At 45.3% G+C, this 18,033-nt stretch overlaps 1 protein-coding gene across 2 annotated transcripts in view; it reads left to right on the top strand.

The window, feature by feature from the left end:
* Nucleotides 1-1,518: 1,518 nt before the first annotated feature.
* CEP126 (centrosomal protein 126) overlaps nt 1,519-18,033 on the top strand; it is a 34,396-nt gene continuing 17,881 nt past the window's right edge. The window contains exons 1-5 of one of the 2 annotated variants that reach the window (XM_038762046.1): nt 1,519-1,570; nt 5,385-5,504; nt 9,723-9,868; nt 11,693-11,789; nt 15,702-15,897. In XM_038762046.1, the coding sequence (XP_038617974.1) occupies nt 5,389-5,504; nt 9,723-9,868; nt 11,693-11,789; nt 15,702-15,897 (555 nt within the window). In that variant the 5' untranslated portion in view covers nt 1,519-1,570; nt 5,385-5,388. Of the gene's footprint in view, nt 1,571-2,552; nt 2,646-5,384; nt 5,505-9,722; nt 9,869-11,692; nt 11,790-15,701; nt 15,898-18,033 lie in introns of those variants that run through there. The other variant, XM_038762047.1, reaches the window with a different exon arrangement.

Here is an 18,033-nt window from a genome sequence, read left to right as displayed (position 1 = left end):
GCTCTCTTCCTCCCTTCAAGGCCCTGCTGAGAGCTCACCTCCTCCAGGAGGCCTTCCCAGACTGAGCCTCTTCCTTCCTCTCCCCTTAGTCCCCCTCTCCGTCCCCCCATCTTACCTCCTTCCCTTCCCCACAGCACCTGTATATATGTATATATGTTTGTACATATTTATTACTCTATTTATTTATTTATTTTAGTTGTACATATCTATTCTATTTTATTTTGTTAGTATGTTTGGTTTTTTTTTTTTTTATCTCTGTCTCCCTCTTTCAGACTGTGAGCCCAATGTTGGGTAGGGACTGTCTCTATATGTTGCCAATTTGTACTTCCCAAGCGCTTAGTACAGTGCTCTGCACATAGTAAGTGCTCAATAAATATGATTGATTGATTGATTGATTAACAAATGCCATTATTATTATTATTATTATTATTATTATTATTATTATTATTTATTATTATTATTATTTCCGGGGAAGCAGCGTGGCTCAGTGGGAAAAGCCCGGGCCTGGGAGTCAGAGGTCATGGGTTCTAATCCCGGCTCCGCCACGTGTCTGTTGTGTGACTTTGGGCAAGTCACTTCACTTCTCTGGGCCTCAGTTCCCTCATCTGTAAAATGGGGATGAAGACTGTGGGCCCCATGTGGGACGACCTGATCACCTTGTATCCTCCGCAGTGCTTAGAACAGTGCCTTGCATATAGTAAATATTGTATATATTCACTATTCTTTGTACATATTTACTATTCTATTTATTTTATTTTGTTAATATGTTTTGTTTTGTTGTCTGTCTTCCCCTTCTAGACTGTGAGCCCGCTGCTGGGTAGGGACCGTCTCTAGATATTGCCAACTTGTACTTCAAAAGCGCTTAGTACAATGCTCTGCACACATTAAGTTCTCAATAAATACGACTGAATGAATGAATAGTAAGCGCTTAACCGATGCCATCATTAATTAATTCATTTCCTCCACTTTCCCACATTGGGGAGCCGCCGGCGCCTCCCATTGGCCGCCTAGCCAGGCGAGCGGGGCTGTCGGCGCCTCCCATTGGCCACCTGGCCCGGCGAGCGGGGCTGTCGGCGCCTCCCATTGGCCGCCTGGCCCGGCGAGCTGGGATGTCAGTGCCTCCCATTGGCCGTCCGGCCGGCGGAGCGGGGCTGTCGGCGCCTCCCATTGGCGGAGCGCCGCGCCCCCTCCCCTCCGCGCGCCCCGGTCCCGCCCTAGTTACGGTTGCGAAGGGAACGGCGTCCGTCGGTTGCCAAGATGGCGGTGGCGGCGCGGCGGTTGGGGCTGACGGCGGCGGCGGCGGCGGCGGCGGAGGAGGAAGAAGAGGAGGAGGAGGAGGAAGAGGAGGAGGAAGAGGAAGAGGAGGAGGAGGAGCAGCAGAGCCGGGGGTCAGGGCCGGGGGTCAGAGCCGGGGGTCAGGTCCGGGCGGCCATGAGGGAAGGATGCTGAGGGCCGGGGGGCTGGGAGCCGGGGAGCCGGGGTCCCGCCCCCGGGACAGCACCGGCAGCCGGGCCCGCGCCCGCGCCCGGGGCCGGGGCCGGGGCAGGCAGCGCCGGACCGCCTCCTTCTTGTATCCTTCCCGGACCGAACCCCCACCCCTCACCATCATCTCCCCATCCCATCTTCTCCTCCATCCCTTCCTTCCTTCCTTCCTTCCTTCATGCTATCGTAGGTATGGAGCGCTTACTGCGTGCCCGGCACTGGACTAAGCGCCCGGGAGAGGACAACCTAACAATAGAACAGACACATTCACAGTCCCTGCCCACAACGAGCTCCCCCTTCCTCCTCCTCTCCTCCCCTTCCTCCTCCTCTCCTCCCCTTCCTCCCCCTCTCCCCTTCCTCCCCTTTTCCTCTTCCTCCCCCCTCCTCTTCCCACCCCCTCTTCCCCTTCCTCCTCCTCCTCTCTTCCCTCCCCCTTCTTCCTCCTCTTCCCCTCTTCCTCCTCCTCCCGTCTTCCTCCCCCTCTCCTTTCCCTCTTCCTCCCCCAACCCCCTCTCCTCTTCCTCCTCTCCTTTTCCTCCTCCTCCCCCTCTCCCCTTCCTCCTCCTCCTCTCTTTCTCCCATCCCCTCACCCCTCCCTCCCTCTCTCCTTTTCCTCTTCCTCCTCTTCCCCCTCTCTCCTTCATCCTCTTTCTCCCCCTCCTCTTCCTCCTCTCCCTTCCCCCTCCTTTCCCTTCCCCCTCCTCCCCTCTTCCATCCCCTCCCTCCTCTTCACCCCCCCTTTTCCTCTTCCTCCCCCTCTCCTTTTCCTCTTCCTCCTCCTCCCCCTCTCTCCTTCATCGTTTCTCCCCCTCCTCTTCCTCCTCTCCCTTCCCCCTCCTTTCCCTTCCCCCGCCTCCCCTCTTCCATCCCCTCCCACCTCTTCCTCCCCCTCTCCTTCTCCTCTTCCTCCTCCCCCTTCTCCTTTCTCCCCCTCCCCTTCCTTTCCCCCCCTCACTCCCTCTCCTCCCCACCTTCCTCCTCCCCCTTCCCTTTTCTCCCCCTCCCTCCCCCCTCTTCCTCCTTCCTCCCCTTCTCCCCCGCCTGTTCTTGTCCCTGTCCCTGTCCCTGTCCCTGTCCCTGTCCCTGTCCCCAAGCGGGGGAGAAGCTGGAAATCGAGCTGTTGGACTCCCCTTCCCTTCAACAAGCCTCATTTGGATTTGCCGGTGAGAGTAAGCATTTTTTTTCCTTCTGCGTCACCCCGATTTGCTCCCTTTATTCCCCACCCCAAAGCACTTCTGTCCAGATCAGTAATTGATCTGTGTCTGTTACTGTCCAACTCCCCCTCTAGACGGTCACAGCTCCTGGGGGCCGGGGACCTGGCTGTTCCATTGTTGGGTTGTCCTCTCCCCAGCGCTTAGTCCAGGGCTCTGCACACACACAGCAGGCGCTCGATAAATTGGCTAGACTGATTGACTGACGGGTGACCATTTCTTTCCCTCTCGTTTGGTCCAAGGGTGGAGCCGGCGGGGAGAAGAACGATGGTATTGGTTAAGTGCTTACTATGTGCCAAGCACTGTTCTAGGCCGATGCCAGTTGAGGCCTCTGCCATCCTAGTTATGCAACGATGATGGTTTTTTACATTTCCGTGGCAGCTTCCCCCTCGGTCCTGGGTCCCCCCATTCCCTTGGCACAGGCCTCCTCCCCAACCCCCTCCAAAACTGCCCCGCACACTCCGGGAAATCGAAAATATACCATCTTTCAGTGTTTTTCGGTCGCTCGGTTGGTTTTTCGGGGTCTTGAACCTTGCCCTTATATCGCCTGATCAGTGATTTAAAATGTAGTCAACTCTCAATTGTCTCTGCCAGTAATAATAATAGTAATGGTATTTGTTAAGCGCTATGTGCCAAGCACCGTTCTAGGCACAGGGGTACGTACACGGTCATCAGGTTGTCCCACGAGGGGCTCACAGACTTAATCTCCATTTTTCAGGTGGTGGAACTGAGGCCTAGAGAAGTGAAGTGATTTGCCCAAAGTCACACAGCTGAGAGAAGCAGCGTGGCCCAGTGGAAAGAGCACGGGCTTTGGAGTCAGAGATCATGGGTTCAAATCCCTGCTTCGCGAATTGTCAGCTCTGTGACTTTGGGCAAGTCACTTAACATCTCTGTGCCTGTTATCTTATCTGTAAAATGGGGTTTAAGACTGTGAGACCCCCCGTGGGGCAACCTGTAACCTCCCCAGTGCTTAGAACAGTGCTTTGCACGTAGTAAGTACTTAATAAATGCCATTATTATTATTATTATTATGTGATGGAGCTAGGATTCGAACCCACATCCTCCGACTTTCAAGCCCGGGCTCTTGCCACTAAACCACGCTGCTTCTCCAGTGAGATGGAGCAGTCAACCCACAGCCTCATTTCTGCCATTCACTTAAACCATCTCTTCCACGAGATCTCTTATCCAAACTGCTAAAATGTAGCAAATGCAGTTGGCTTTAGTTTCTCTCTGCCCACCCTCTACTGGAGGTGATACTGAGCAGCAAAATGCCCTCAAATTGGGCAGGAGAAGAAGCTAGAACCCTACGTACATGGTCCTGGGTTCTAATTCCTCCTCCGCCCCTTTGCTGTGTGACCTTGGGCCAATCACTTCACTTCCTCAGGTACCTAATCTGGAAAATGGGGATTGAGATTGTGAGCCCCACGTGGGATAGGGACTGTGTCCAACCCGATTTGCTCATATCCACCCCAGCATTTAATACAGTGCCTCACACATAGCGCTTAACAAATGCCATCATTATTATTATTATTATTACATAACATACAGTAATAGCAGAGTGGGCTGTAGTCTATTTAGAGACATCACAAGTGGTAAAGGAGTGGGGGTTTTTTTTGCTAACAGCATAATAACATATCCACCTAGAGTATTGAATGTGATGTATATAATAGTATGGAAAGCAGTGGTCAAAATTCAATGAAATACATTTATGCTAAATATATTTTTCATTAGTACCTATTGGATTTTTTTATTCACCCTTATCCTACTTCCTTGCTAGTGAAATCTTTCTCCTTTCCCAAACAATTGTATTTATTGAGCACTTAATGTGGACAGAGCACTGTATTAAGTGCTTGGGAGGATTAAGACTTTGAGCCCCACATGGGACAACCTGATTACCTTGTATCTATCCCAGCCCTTAGAACAGTATATGGCACATAGTAAGCACTTAACAAATACCATCATTACTATTATTATTGCTATTTTTATTATTACAGTATAACAGATACCTTCCCTAACACAATGAGTTTACAGTCTAGAGGACAGACATTTATAATTGAACTGTTATTTCCTCCTCCTCCTCTGAGGTTATGAATTCATTTTCCCAGTGGATATTCATATGAGAAAGATATACATTCATCAAGTTCAGAAAACAAATCTTTAAAAGTCATCAGGCAGTGGTTCTACTAATTTTGTAAAGTATTTTGATATTTAGAATTGATTACCTTTCAGCACAGCTCTGGGAGTGAGGAGATTCTAATCCCACCTCTGCCACTTGACGGCTGTGTGACTTTGGGCAAGTCGTTTAACTTCACTGTGACTCAGTTTCCTCATCTGCAAAATGGGGATTAAATACCTTTTCTCCATTCCCCTGATAGACTGTGAGTCTCATATGGGACAAGGATTTTGTCTGATTTGATCATGTTATAATAATAATAACAATGATGGTATTTGTTAAGCATTTACTATGTGCCAAGCACTGTTCTAAGCCCTGGGCACTGTCCTAAGTGCTCTATCCCAGTGCTTAGTACAGTGCTTGGCACATGGTATACACTTAAATAGCATTAGTATTAATCTTCCATTAACTGTCATTAACAGTCTGATGGCTTTTATTTTCCCATGTGCTGTAAGCACTGCTAGTCATCACATCGAGATCTTTTCTTGCGTTTTTCTTTAACTAAATACTCTTGGTAGAAATATGAAAATTCATCTAGAAAAAGATTTAGAAGCAGAACGCCAAATTTTACTTCAGGAGCAGAGAAAGTGCCGAATTCGGGCACGTAAACATTGTGTAGAGTCAAACCGAAGAAGGAGGTAAGTAACCTTATTTTATGTGGGCAATTCAGGAAGTTTTAAGTATGACGGTGAATTGATAGACTCCTTTGTCATCATCCTGTAGCATTTCAGGGACCTAACTACTAGCAATCCACTCGAATGGGACGGTGCTATCTTCAGAGCCTCTAGTATTTTGTTGGTAGTTTCCAAACTCACAAAGCAGAAGACTGTGGTGATTCATCTTTGGAGGTGCTCACGGCCAAGGTTTTCTTCTGGTGCTGAATTATTCTTCATAATGCCATGCTTCTGTGCACCTCTCCCCTTTTGCTTTTTTAGCATTTCATGGTGGATTAGCAGTTTCTATACTTGTGTTGAAATGTGGTTTGATTCAGGTTACTTGTTCACTTCCATTCTCCGTCTCCATATATACCACCCAATTTCGAGCCAGAATAGGATGAATTTATGTTTTTGGAAAATAGGAAAATAGAACAGAAAAGGAAGAATAGTTGAGAACTAAAAGTGTCAGAACATATGTAGAAACCAATGATCAGCATGAAATAGGGATCTTTCTTTCACATACAACTATTTTTTGGTTCTACAGCTCTTTCAATTCAAGATAAATCTAAAAGCTTTTTTCACTTCCTTTTATTGTTGACTTCTTTTGCTACTTATTTCAGTATCTCTTTAATGTGCAAGCCCAAGGTTTCCCAAGAGGTTATTAGTACACTACATCAATGGAAATCTTTTGTAAATCACCCTTGGGGAGAGAAAAAAATGTTTGCCGGATTTTTTTTGTTTGCCAGGTCTTTCTTCCTCTATGTGATTTCTTTCAATTCATATTAACTGGTATTGCTGCAATGTTGAAATTCATTCTCTGCTGTTGTCAAGTTTTATATTTTCGTCTTAGCATTGTTCTTGAAAATGACCAGTCAACTTTGAAAAGATAATATGCACCTCTTTTATTGAGACAGAACCCAGACCCATACTAATAGGTCTATTGTTAGAGCCAAGCACATGTAAATTTCTGTTCTGTATGTGCAGTACGATATTAGATAATAGGTCGCTAGACAGTTCACCCATAGAGGTGGAGCTGTTTTGGGTGGTCAGTGAAGCTCCTGACAACTCCACAAGTGGGGGAGATCCTCTCTCCAAAACGCTTAGTACAGTGCTCTGCGCCCAGTAAGTGCTCAATAAATACCATCGATTGATTTTTAGGAAGACACCAAAAGAAAAGAGCATAGTTTGGTGAAGCTGAGACATTGGGGAAAGACTGTACCTAGTGGGGTGCCAGGCTTCATTCAGTCATATTCACTGACTTCATGCAAAGCACTGTACTAAGCGCTTAAGGCTTGAGATTAAAGCAAGGAGCAGTTTAAGAGTGTGTGGAAGGTGTAAGTTTTTTTATACATGTTGTTTGGACAAATACACTTCTTTCTAGATTTTTTTTGGTTTCCAAGGATGCCCTGATGCATTGTTATGTTATGGTTATTAACTATTTATCAGTGGCCTACAATGTGGTGTGCACCATATACATGGGTACACATTTGATTCCTCCCTGGCCCTTAACTCCACCTCATCAGCTAACGGCACACAGTGTCAGCAGCCATGGGCCTGCCCATCTCAGAAACCATTCCCTCCTTGTCAGAGAAGAGAGATGGAGGGGGGTGCCCCCCCCACCCCCCCAAGCTGAGGGACAAGTGCCCGAGGGGCAACTCGCTGGCCTTGAGGGACATTTTATTGCTCCAGGCCTCCTTGGAGATTGGTGATTTATCATCATCAATCGTATTTATTGAGCACTTACTATGTGCAGAGCACTGTACTAAGCGCTTGGGAAGTACAAATTGGTAACATATAGAGACAGTCCCTACCCAACAGTGGGCTCACAGTCTAAAAATGTATCCTTTATGTAACTACAGGATTCAATAAATCACCTGGCTGCTGGTTCCCTCATTTAGCTTCAGGTCGATCTGCTAAGGGGAACAAGGAGTGAGTTGTCTTCCCTTCCCCTAGGCAAAGTTCTCTATTGGAAACCAGAAGGGCTTAATGGAGAGAAAAGTACTCCCGCTTGGCAGCTTGCTCATTCATTCACTCAATCCTATTTATTGAGCGCTTACTGTGTACAGAGCACTGTACTATGCACTTGGGAAGTACAACAAGTCAGCAACATATAGAGACGGTCCCTACCCAACAACGGGCTCACAGTCTAGAATGGGGAGACAGACAACAAAACAAAACTGATATGTGACCTCTAAACCCCCCATCTACTCCTAGCCTGCGTACAGGGAGAGCTGGTCCATGGCTGCCGGCTAAAGACTCTCCCTTTGGTAATGGCAGATAAATGCCCGGGAGAAAGCGAGGCATGTGGGTACGAGGTGCCCACACGACAGTGCCGGTTGGGAATAAGTCTGGGGCGGTGCTGACCCCGGAGGGTTTCTGGGGCCTGAGCATCCCTGGGCCAAGACCCCAGATACATTCGGTATCATCCCACCCCACTTGGGGGTGGGGCGGGGGGGGGGACATTGGCTTCCTACTCTGAAGTTAAAAATGTGAGGTCATAATAATAACTGTGGTACTTAAGTGCTCACTATGTGCCAAGCACTGGGGTAGATACAAGATCACCAGGTCCCACATGGGGCGCTCTGTGTAAGTAGGAGGGAGATCTGAAAAATGGGGATCTAGACCATGAGCCCCACATGGGACAGGGACCATATCCACCCCAGCGCTTGGTACAGTGCCTCACACATAGTAAGCGCTTAACAAATAACATAATTATTATTTAAATCCTACTCTGTTCTTCTTAGACTGTGAGCCCCCATGTGGGACAAGGGAATGCGTCTGAGTTCTCTTGTATGAGAAGCAGTGTGGCTCAATGGATAGAGCACGGGCTTTGGAGTCAGAGGTCATGGGTTCAAATCCCGACTCTGCCAATTGTCAGCTGTGTGACTTTGGGCAAGTCACTTAACTTCTCTAGGCCTCAGTGTAAAATGGGGATTAAGACTGTGAGCCCCCCGTGGGACAATCTGATCACCTTGTAACCTCCCCAGCGCTTAAAACAGTGCTATGCAGATAGTAAGCGCTTAATTAATGCCATCATTAATATTATTATTATTATTATTGTATCTACCCCAGCTATTAATACAGTGAATAATAATACACACTGAATAATACAGGTAAATAATAAGCTATTAACAAGTACCATAATTATTATTAGTAGTAGTAGCAACCCAAGCATGCCTTCACACCTGAGATGAAATAAGCTTGGAAACCAGTCGATCTTCTTAACAAATGCCCCTATCTGAAGTGCATTATACTTCTTTTGAGGGGCTGGCCATATCTTGTACTGCTTGAATCAAACATTGAGGCCCTGTGGGTAATGTTAGGGTTTCAATAAAATATAATATGAAGAAATCCATTATCTACTAATTAGCTAAGTCCTTTTGCTTCCCAAGTTCCACCATGACCTCTGGTGCATTGTGCTAGATGATTCAAATTAACCCAACCAGTTGTGGGCATTCGCTTTTAGACTAGATCTGCGATTCAGGCAGAGAAAACAACTGTGGGTTTTTGTGTCATTGTGGTTGTTTGGGTTTGTGTAAGGGTGCGTACGCTAGTCATCATAATGCCTGCTGATAATTTGTCAATATCAATACTGCATTTTGTTGGTTTTGTTTGGGTTCATGTAAAGTGCTTACACTAGCCATAATAACTGTTGGTATTTGTCAATATCAGTAGCACATTAGCTACCAGATTACAGTGCCCTTTGGGAGAAATTCTCCGGGTCAGGTTTACACTCCTTCAACCTACATGTTGAGAGGTGTAGAGCCTTGCCAACTCTCCAGGGTCATTAATTGGCTGTGTCAGGTCACCAGCTTGGGTCACTCACTGAGTGAGGGATTCAACCCCTGCCTTGTGTGGCAGAGCATGGTGTATGAAAAATATCCTGCTGTATCAGAGACTTAAATAAGTACATGTGGTTAGGGAAGAGACAGTCGTTTGGCTGAAACTGTAACCTAGTTATGATTATTTAAATCCAACCTAAATTAGGTCATGATGTTGAATTGTTACCAGGACACCAAGCCCTTTCAATAGATTTTGGAAGTGAAATATCATTTTATATCCAAAGTTGGCGTGAAATGTGCGGCATAATTTTCAAAGAAATAGTGTTTTGAATTCTGTGGATTATACCGCTTTGGTGTTTTAATGTATATGGTTGTGTGCTGATATTTTAGCATGTCTTGTTTTGTGAATTACACAAAGAGCCCTTGAAGAGAAACACAAGGAAGAAGAAGAAAAAGAACAAAGAATCCGGGAGCAGATTCTTCAGCAAAGGAAACAGAAGCTGGAGGAAGTTACTGAAAGATTCCAACGTGCCCATCTTCCTCCTCCTCACCGCAGGAAAGCAGGTGCATAAAGTGCTATTAGAATTTGGAAACTGCTTGGTCAGAAGTCACAGTGAGCTGCCCAAGGTCACTCAGCAGACAAGTGGCGGAGCTGGGATTAGAACCCAGGTCCTTCTGACTCTCAGGCCTGGGTTCTATCCGCTTGGCCACACTGCTTGTCTTGAAAAATTATTGAAAAATTTGTACCTCACCAAATAAAACATCACCAGACCCCGGTAGGCATCTATTGAAGCCAGAGGGAATTGAGTTCAAAACAACACAGAAATATTATTTTCATACAGTGATGATGATGGCATTTATTAAGCGCTTACTATGTGCAAAGCACTGTTCTAAGCACTGGGGAGGTTACAAGGTGATCAGGTTGTCCCATGTGGGGCTCACAGTCTTAATCCCCATTTTACAGATGAGGTCACTGAGGCCCAGAGAAGTGAAGTGACTTGCCCAAAGTCACACAGCTGACACTTGGCGGAGCTGGAATTTGAACCCATGATCTGTAACTCCAAAGACCGTGCAGAGTTGTCACAGAGGGTTTGATATTAGAAGATGTTGTGCTGACAAAAAATATCAATAGGTTCAAGAAAAGAGTGTAGGGATCGTGACTACTTAATTGAACTCTCCCGACTTGTTAGTAGAGTGCTGTGCAACTGATTGAAAGATAGATAAATGAGAGCCACAGTTGATTATAGGAGTGTCTCTCAGCGAGAATCCTGGATGCAATTTCACCATCAGAAGCATCATTTTCAAACTGAATGACAACTCTGCTATTACTAAAAGGTACAGTCAGGGCTTTAGAAAACTCAAAAAGGTTTGACGTAGATTCACAAGTGGCAAAACCAAGAAGGGTTATTAGAGGTGAGAGTTATGAATGTTCGATGATGTACCCCTGTGACGGAGGATGTTCAAGGAAGTAAAATCCCGTGAGTAAAATTTGAGTTTAAAAAAAAAATAGAAAACCAAAGTTCCCCATTTCCCCTGAATTTGCGACAGTCTGAGGATGACAAAGAACATCTTGAAATGGTGACAAGGTGACAGTTTAATGGTTCTTGAAGCATAAGAGTTTTCCTGCTTTGGGCTATAGAGTGAAAATGTGATTGCTTCTAGTTCATACCATCTTAAGTCACCAGATAAATACTCTGTCACTTGGGGTCAATTAGGACAGCTGTGCCAGGCCCCATGCTTTGGAGACAACACTTTTCCCTAGGTAAGCAGTAGAACCTCTTGGCATGGGAGAAATTGGCCCCATTTGGAATCAATGGCTCATGGGCTTAGTCCAGGAGGAGTGAAAGGGAAGGAAGGATTGGTTTTAAGAGTGGAATTACCTGCACCAACAAGAAGTTCTGGTTCTCCTACGTACTCGTCCTCACAGACTGAATCTGAAAGCAATTATCTTATGCCATCCTGACCTTCTTCTCCCTCAAATTAAAACTAAGAGTTTTGTCTTTATTCTACCATGATACCAGATTATCTAACCTCTCTTGAAATAGAAGACATAAAGGTGGCATCAAGGATGATTTCATGCTTGATTGATTAAAAATGAGAATGAGGCCAAAATGGCAAATCAGTCAGCAGATATACTGGCCAATGTGGAGTGCTGAACTTTGTGTATTCAGAAGTAATAATCAGTCTTTAAGTAGATTACAGTTTAAGGGGAAAAGATAGAACCAGTTCAATGGATAAATTTAAAAATATGTACATTTTTAAACAAGATAGACATCGACATTATGTATCAATTATTATGTTTAAAAGGTCCAGAGAGATGAGATTTAATCTTTTGATAGTTAAAACTAAAACTTTAACGTTGTATTTTTCCTTTTGTCACCGATACAGTCCTTGGGAAACCAATTCCCCCATTAGATGAGGCCCTGGAACAAATTCAAGGATCTGACATAACATCTTTGTCCAACAGATCCCCCAGATACAGCAGGTAAATATTTTAGCACCAACATATGCATTGCTTAATCATTTGTTTTGAGTCCAGTACCGATGTAGCTCCTTATTTGCAGTTTTGGCAATCATATCTATTAGTTCTCTGAAGCTTTTTTTTAACCATTTTAGAGTTAATGAAAGTGACACCAAATTATAAGTCAATAGCAATCACTCAGCAAATCACTGTTAAAATTTGCAGTTGAAAATTTCCGAGCCTAAGCATTTTTACCTTTCTTTGATAAATATTGGAACTATTCATAGGCAGAGAGACTTTGAAGACCATTCCATTCATGAATGGAGGGAAAATAATTTTTACCCTCTGAAATAAAGAGCTTATTTTTTTGAAAAACTAAAGTATGTACCTTTCATGTACCTCACAAAATTACATGGGAGAACCCAGTTGAAGAAAATTGGAAGTACTTCGGTGAGAGAAGGGAAAGATTTGATCTGTGGGGGAAAGTGACTTAAAATTGAAACCAAGCATTTTTTTAATACCTCCTTCAAGAAGAACTTCCACTTGACTATATTGACCATATCAATTCAATGACTTAGCTGAAGTCACAGGTGTTATTTATGGAAAATTAAAATTTTAAGGAGATTTTTGAGCATAAATTTTAGATACTGTATAGAATGTGCATAGGCTGGACTTACCTAGGCTTTAGGGTAACAAGCCATTGTATTCTATCATTCTTCATTTCTCTTTTTGCCTTTCAATTCTTTGGGGGATTTTAACAGGAGGAACTGTGGTGGAGCCAGAGTATTATTCCCTAAAAATATCACAAGAATAAGGAAAATGGAAGACCACTTTCCCTCCCTAGAACCACTCCTTCTTAGTGAAAATCATCGGTTTTTCCTTCAGTTATATTTGTGGAAGAGGAAATTGGCAGTCACCCAATTCTATGTCTAAATTCTCAAGAAAAATTGACTCATGCCTCTCTCCAGAATCTTTCTCTTTTCATGCATATGCATTTGTACATATACCCAGCATGAAGCTTTCCACAAGTCACATGCAGCAATAACCATAATAATAATTGGGGTATTTGTCAAGTGCTTCCCGTGTGCCATGTACTGTGCTGGAGTAGGTCTAAGATAATTGGGTTGGGCACAGTCCCCCTGGGCTCACAGTCTTAGTCCCATTTTACAGATGAGGTAACTGAGGCACAGAAAAGTGCAGTGACGTACCCAAGGTCACACAGCAGACAAATGGCAGAGGTGGGATTAGAATCCAGGTGTTTCTGACTCCCAGGCCTGTGCTCAATGGGAGGTTTGGCCAAATTTTGCCCACAGCCTTGAATTACGGGCGAGATCTCCCTGCTTCTGCTCTGGGTCACCCCAGTCTTCATCACCTGCCTCACACTACATGGATGAAGGCGAAGTAGTGGGGCAGAAGGTGAGAGGAATTCTGTCATCTTGAGGAAGTTAGAGGATGAGATCCTTCTATCAACTGTGTGCAGTTCTCCGCTCACACGGTCCACTGTAGGTTGTGGATTATCAGGGCAAAAGAAAAAAAAAAAGTGGAACAAGAGCCTGGAACTGGGTACACTGGAGCAGAGCAGCCTAACGAGGCTTTCTCCCTCCACACTCTCCCCAAGGCTTTCCCATCTGTCCAGAGCCATTCCTGCCTGCCCAGCTGTTTCCTCACCAGCCAGTCCCACTATCCTCATCCAACTACCTTCCTCCCTTGCCCCCACACACCCGCTCCCTTCCCAGTTCTTTCCTCCCCATTCAGCCGTCTCCCCCAGCCGCCTGCCGCGAAAGCTTCCTGTCCATTTGTCCACGTCTCCCGCCCATCCCATTGCCCTCCTGCCCATTCCAATCCCTTCCAATCTGCCTAGCTGCCTCCCCCGCCTTCCAGCTTCGGTTCCTTGTGGCGGCCCCCCCGGCCCCCCCAGCAATGAAACCATTCTGCCTGGCCGACTGACTCCTCTGCCAACCAGCCCTGAACCCTCCCTTCCCCTCCAGCTGACTTTGCAGGCTGCTGGCTCCAAGCCCCTCCTGCCTATCCGGCTTTCTCCACCACCTCATCGTATGCCTGTTCTCCCACCCGAGGCCCTTCCAGTTCACTCAGTTGTTTCCCCTGCCCACCCTGAAACTCTTCTACCTCATCTGGTTATTTCCTGTCCATCCAACTCTGCCCTTCGTCCACTAGCACCTATCCCTCCTTATCCTCTTGGCTGTGTCCCTCGCTTGCCTCAATGTCCGGCGGCTAGCCCAAATATCTTACTACCCGTCAAGCTGTCTCCTCCACCTCAGTCTTCTGGTGGCCTTCCATCCCCCGGTCCTAATCACCTTGCTACTGAGACTTCTTCCTCCTCTTCCATCTCTTCCTGTCCCACCACTTCCAGCTCTTCTCCACCCCCTTCCATAGCTTCCTCTTCCTCTCCTTCCATTCTTCCCTCCCCCTTTATCCCTTCCTCACCTTCCACTTCCATCTCGCCTTTCCCTAGTCCTCCCCTTACTTCAACCCCTCCCTCCATGTTACATTGTGCTTCTATCCCACCTCTTTCATCTTCCTTCAGGACTCCCTCTCCCTTGTCCTCAGCCTCCACCTCTTCCTTCCTTTTTTATAACTAGCCCCCCATCTCCCTCTCCTTCATCCCTCCCCCTCCACCCCCTCCACTCCACCCCCCCCCCCCCCCCCGCCACTGGGCGGGGAAAGACAGTAGAGAAGAGAAAAGAAGAAAGAATAGAGAAGAAAAGAGTAAAGAAAAAAAATTGAGAAACGACATCACTAAAGGTAAATATCTACTAGCTATTTAGTAGATTTAGTAGACACTTTGCTGGGGTTGGGAGAATGGATACAAAGGGAAAGACGAAGAGGGTGAGATTAGAAGAGCATGAGAGGGAAGCACTTGGGTGGCTTATTGTTGGTGTGATTTCCTGCTCCACTATCCTTCTTTCTCTTGCTTCCAGTCACAAAGAAAAGGTCAGGAATCAATTGCACTGGTAATTGGGGCACCACTGATTGTTAGGTATATATACAGATATTGGATATCTATTTAAGGTATATATATATATATATACATATGGATATTGGAGATATGTATGGACTGTATGTGGCGAGGCTGAAGTTCCTAAAGCATTCTCACCTTCCAGGTGGATCTGATGGGGTCCCTTGTGTTCTCTCTTGTAAGACATGTTACCGGAACCGCAACAACAGTTGCTGCCCTGGCAATCGGCCACCTCCTTGTCTTCCTACACTTTGCTATGCAATAATTAATAATTACGGTATTTAATTAAGTGTTTACTGTCAAGCACTGTTCTAAGCATTGGGGTAGACATGCAAGTTAATAAGGGTGGACACACAGTCCCACAAGGGTCTCACATTCTAAGTAGGAAGGGGATTGGGTATTGAGTCCCCATTTTACAGATGAACAAACTCAGGCCCAGAGAAGTTAATGGGCTTGCCCAAGGTCACCCAGCCGGCAAGTGGCAAAGCCAGGATTAGATCCCTGGTTGTCTGAATCCCAGGCCTGTGCTCTGTTGGCTGGGTCACTCCCCTGCCCCTTGAGAGCAGTTATGTGAGAGGATGCGACTGACAGCAGGTTAAGCACTTTCCCCTTTAAACCTGAAAATAATCAGTTCACCACTTGGAGGCTCAAGAAGATGCCAGTCCTAGTCCCCGCGGCTACTGTCTTTGCAGAGCACTGTACTAAGCACTTGGGAGAGTACAATATAACAATAAACAGACACCTTCCCTGCCCACAATGAGCTTGCGGTTGAGAGCGATTCCTAGTCTTGTTTGACATGGCTTCCATAACTATGAAAAAAAAAAGTCCACCCTATACCTACACATTTCTCCAGTATCCATATATGGGATCTTGTCAGCCAACATTCTCATACTAAAAATAAATGTACGGTTCTCTATTTGATACATAAAAATCGAGTAAATATTCTTTCTTATTTCCAGAACTATAGACTTTCCCTTGGCTTCAGCAGTGACAAGGACTGGTTCCAGGTATCAAAATCACCACTCAGACAAGGTTAACTTGAACGAAGAGATGCAGGAAAATAGAGCAAACCTGGATTTCGATCAGGTCCTCTTTCAGCAAAATCTGGAAGAAATCCAGGGACTCTTAGAAGACCAGCACCTGAGCAGTTTGCAGGTATGGAACAGAACTTCATAATTGTTAATAAAGAGTGATATTTTTATATTTATGAACTATTTTCCTCTGAATTGTATGAACCACGTTACAAAAATATGATTTGAATTATAGTCCATTCGGGAGGTAGAATGGGCCGATGGAAAGAGAACAGCTCTTGGAAACCTGTATTTAGTCCCAGCTCTGTCACTGCCTTCTGAGTGACCTCAGGCAAACCACTTCCCATCCCTGGGCCTCAGTTTCCTTATCTGCAAAATGGGGGGATAATAATAGCTGCCGCTCTCAATTACAAAGGGATCTATAAGTAGGAGGGAGTAGGATTTAATCCCCATTTTACAGTTGAGGAAACTGAGGCACGGAGGAGTTAAGTGACCTAGGTCACACAGCAAGCAATCGGTAGAGCCGGGATTAGAACCCAGGTCCTCTGATTCCCAGGCTCGTGCGCTTTGTTTTTACTACTCAGGAGGTGGCAATGGAAAAATAAACCACTTCTGTATTTTTTCTTACCAAGAAAATTCTATGGCTATATATACCAGAACAAAGAAGATAGAACGCTCTGAAGACACTGTGTCCACTGAGTCTCGTGGAAGCGACTTGACAGCATTTGAAAAGATAGCTACCACTAGGGGACACTAATTCTCTTTCCTTCGGTTTAAAGTCAAGCTTTTAAGACACATTTTTCTTTCTAAGATTTTTCCCAAAATTATGCATTTTCAACACTATTCAGGTGAAAATATATCACTAGATGGATGATATATTTCTCTGAGTGGCTTTTAAACTATAATAATAATTGTGGTACCTATTACGTGCTTACTATGCGTTAAGCACTGTACTAAGCACTAGGGTAGATAGAAAATAATCAGCTCCCACCTGGGGCTCACACTCTAAGTAGGAGGAAGAACAGATATTGAATCTCCATGTTGCCAATGAGGGAACCAAGGCCCAGAGAAGTGTAAGCAACTTGCCCAAAGTCACACAGCAGTCAAGTGGCAGAGCTGGGATTAGAACCCAGGACCTCTGATTCCCAGGCCTGTGCACTTTCCACTAGGCCAGGCTACTTCTATCTAAAGCAAACTTCATTTTATAGGTGAAGTACCATTTATAGATGAGGTGCACAGCAGTTAAGTGGTAAAGCTGGGATTAGGACCCAGGTCCTTCTGACCCAGGTCTGTGCTCTATCCACTAAACCACACTGATTCTACTTTGGGTCAACCATTGTTCTAAGCCCTGGGGTAGATATGAGGTTGTTAATCAGACCCTGACCCACATGGGGCTCACAGTCTAAGAAGGAGGGAGAACAGGCATTGAATCCCCAGTTTACAGATGAGGAAACGGGCATCAAAAATGTGATCGCTGACTCCAGAAATGACCCATAATTTGTTGTCTGTGAACTTGTCATTTTTCTAGGCCACACACACCAATTCTTCCAAAACACCAGAGTTATGTTCTTGCCAAGTCTCACATTAAGAAAACTTGGCGTTCTCATGGTTTCTGACACCATGTAACACAGGGACATGCACACAACTATTTCTTCCAACATGGCATCTTGTTGTATCCTACCAGCCTTATGACCCTGGGAAAACATTCCCTAATTCCCAAGCAATTTTCTAGCCAAAATACATAGTGAAAGTATGGACTGTGGCAGAACTGAGTGTATTCAATAACTGTAGAGTGATTCTCTTTAGGAACAGTATAAGCTCTCAAGCCCAGGATATGCAAGAATTTCTCCCAAAATCCAAACCATATCTTTGTGGCATCTTTTCTTTCATTATTTAAGATGACATCTTGACCACTATTCAAACCACCAGCTGTACCATGGCAGATCAGTATTACGGTCTTGGCAGAGCCCAAATCTGTTAATGATATCAAAAACTTGCTTCACTTCCTACTCTTTTTTCCTCCTTAGGTAAAACCCCCAACTAAATTGGATTTTTCTTTATTTTTCTCTAGCAAACACATTTGTTCCCCAGATGTTAACTGCTCATAAAACCACCTCCCTGTAGCTTTCTATGCACCCAGTGTCGACATTAAAAATAGATATTGAGTGTAATCTGGATGAATGCCAGAGGTCTTTTCAGGAGTTTCATGCCAGTACCCAAGGGTGCATTTTTAAAGTAGAAAACTAAGAGATTCCAGACC

This window comes from Tachyglossus aculeatus, chromosome 20, assembly GCF_015852505.1.
Source record: "Tachyglossus aculeatus isolate mTacAcu1 chromosome 20, mTacAcu1.pri, whole genome shotgun sequence".
Taxonomy (NCBI): domain Eukaryota; kingdom Metazoa; phylum Chordata; class Mammalia; order Monotremata; family Tachyglossidae; genus Tachyglossus; species Tachyglossus aculeatus.
This window is presented reverse-complemented; position numbering and strand designations above follow the sequence as displayed.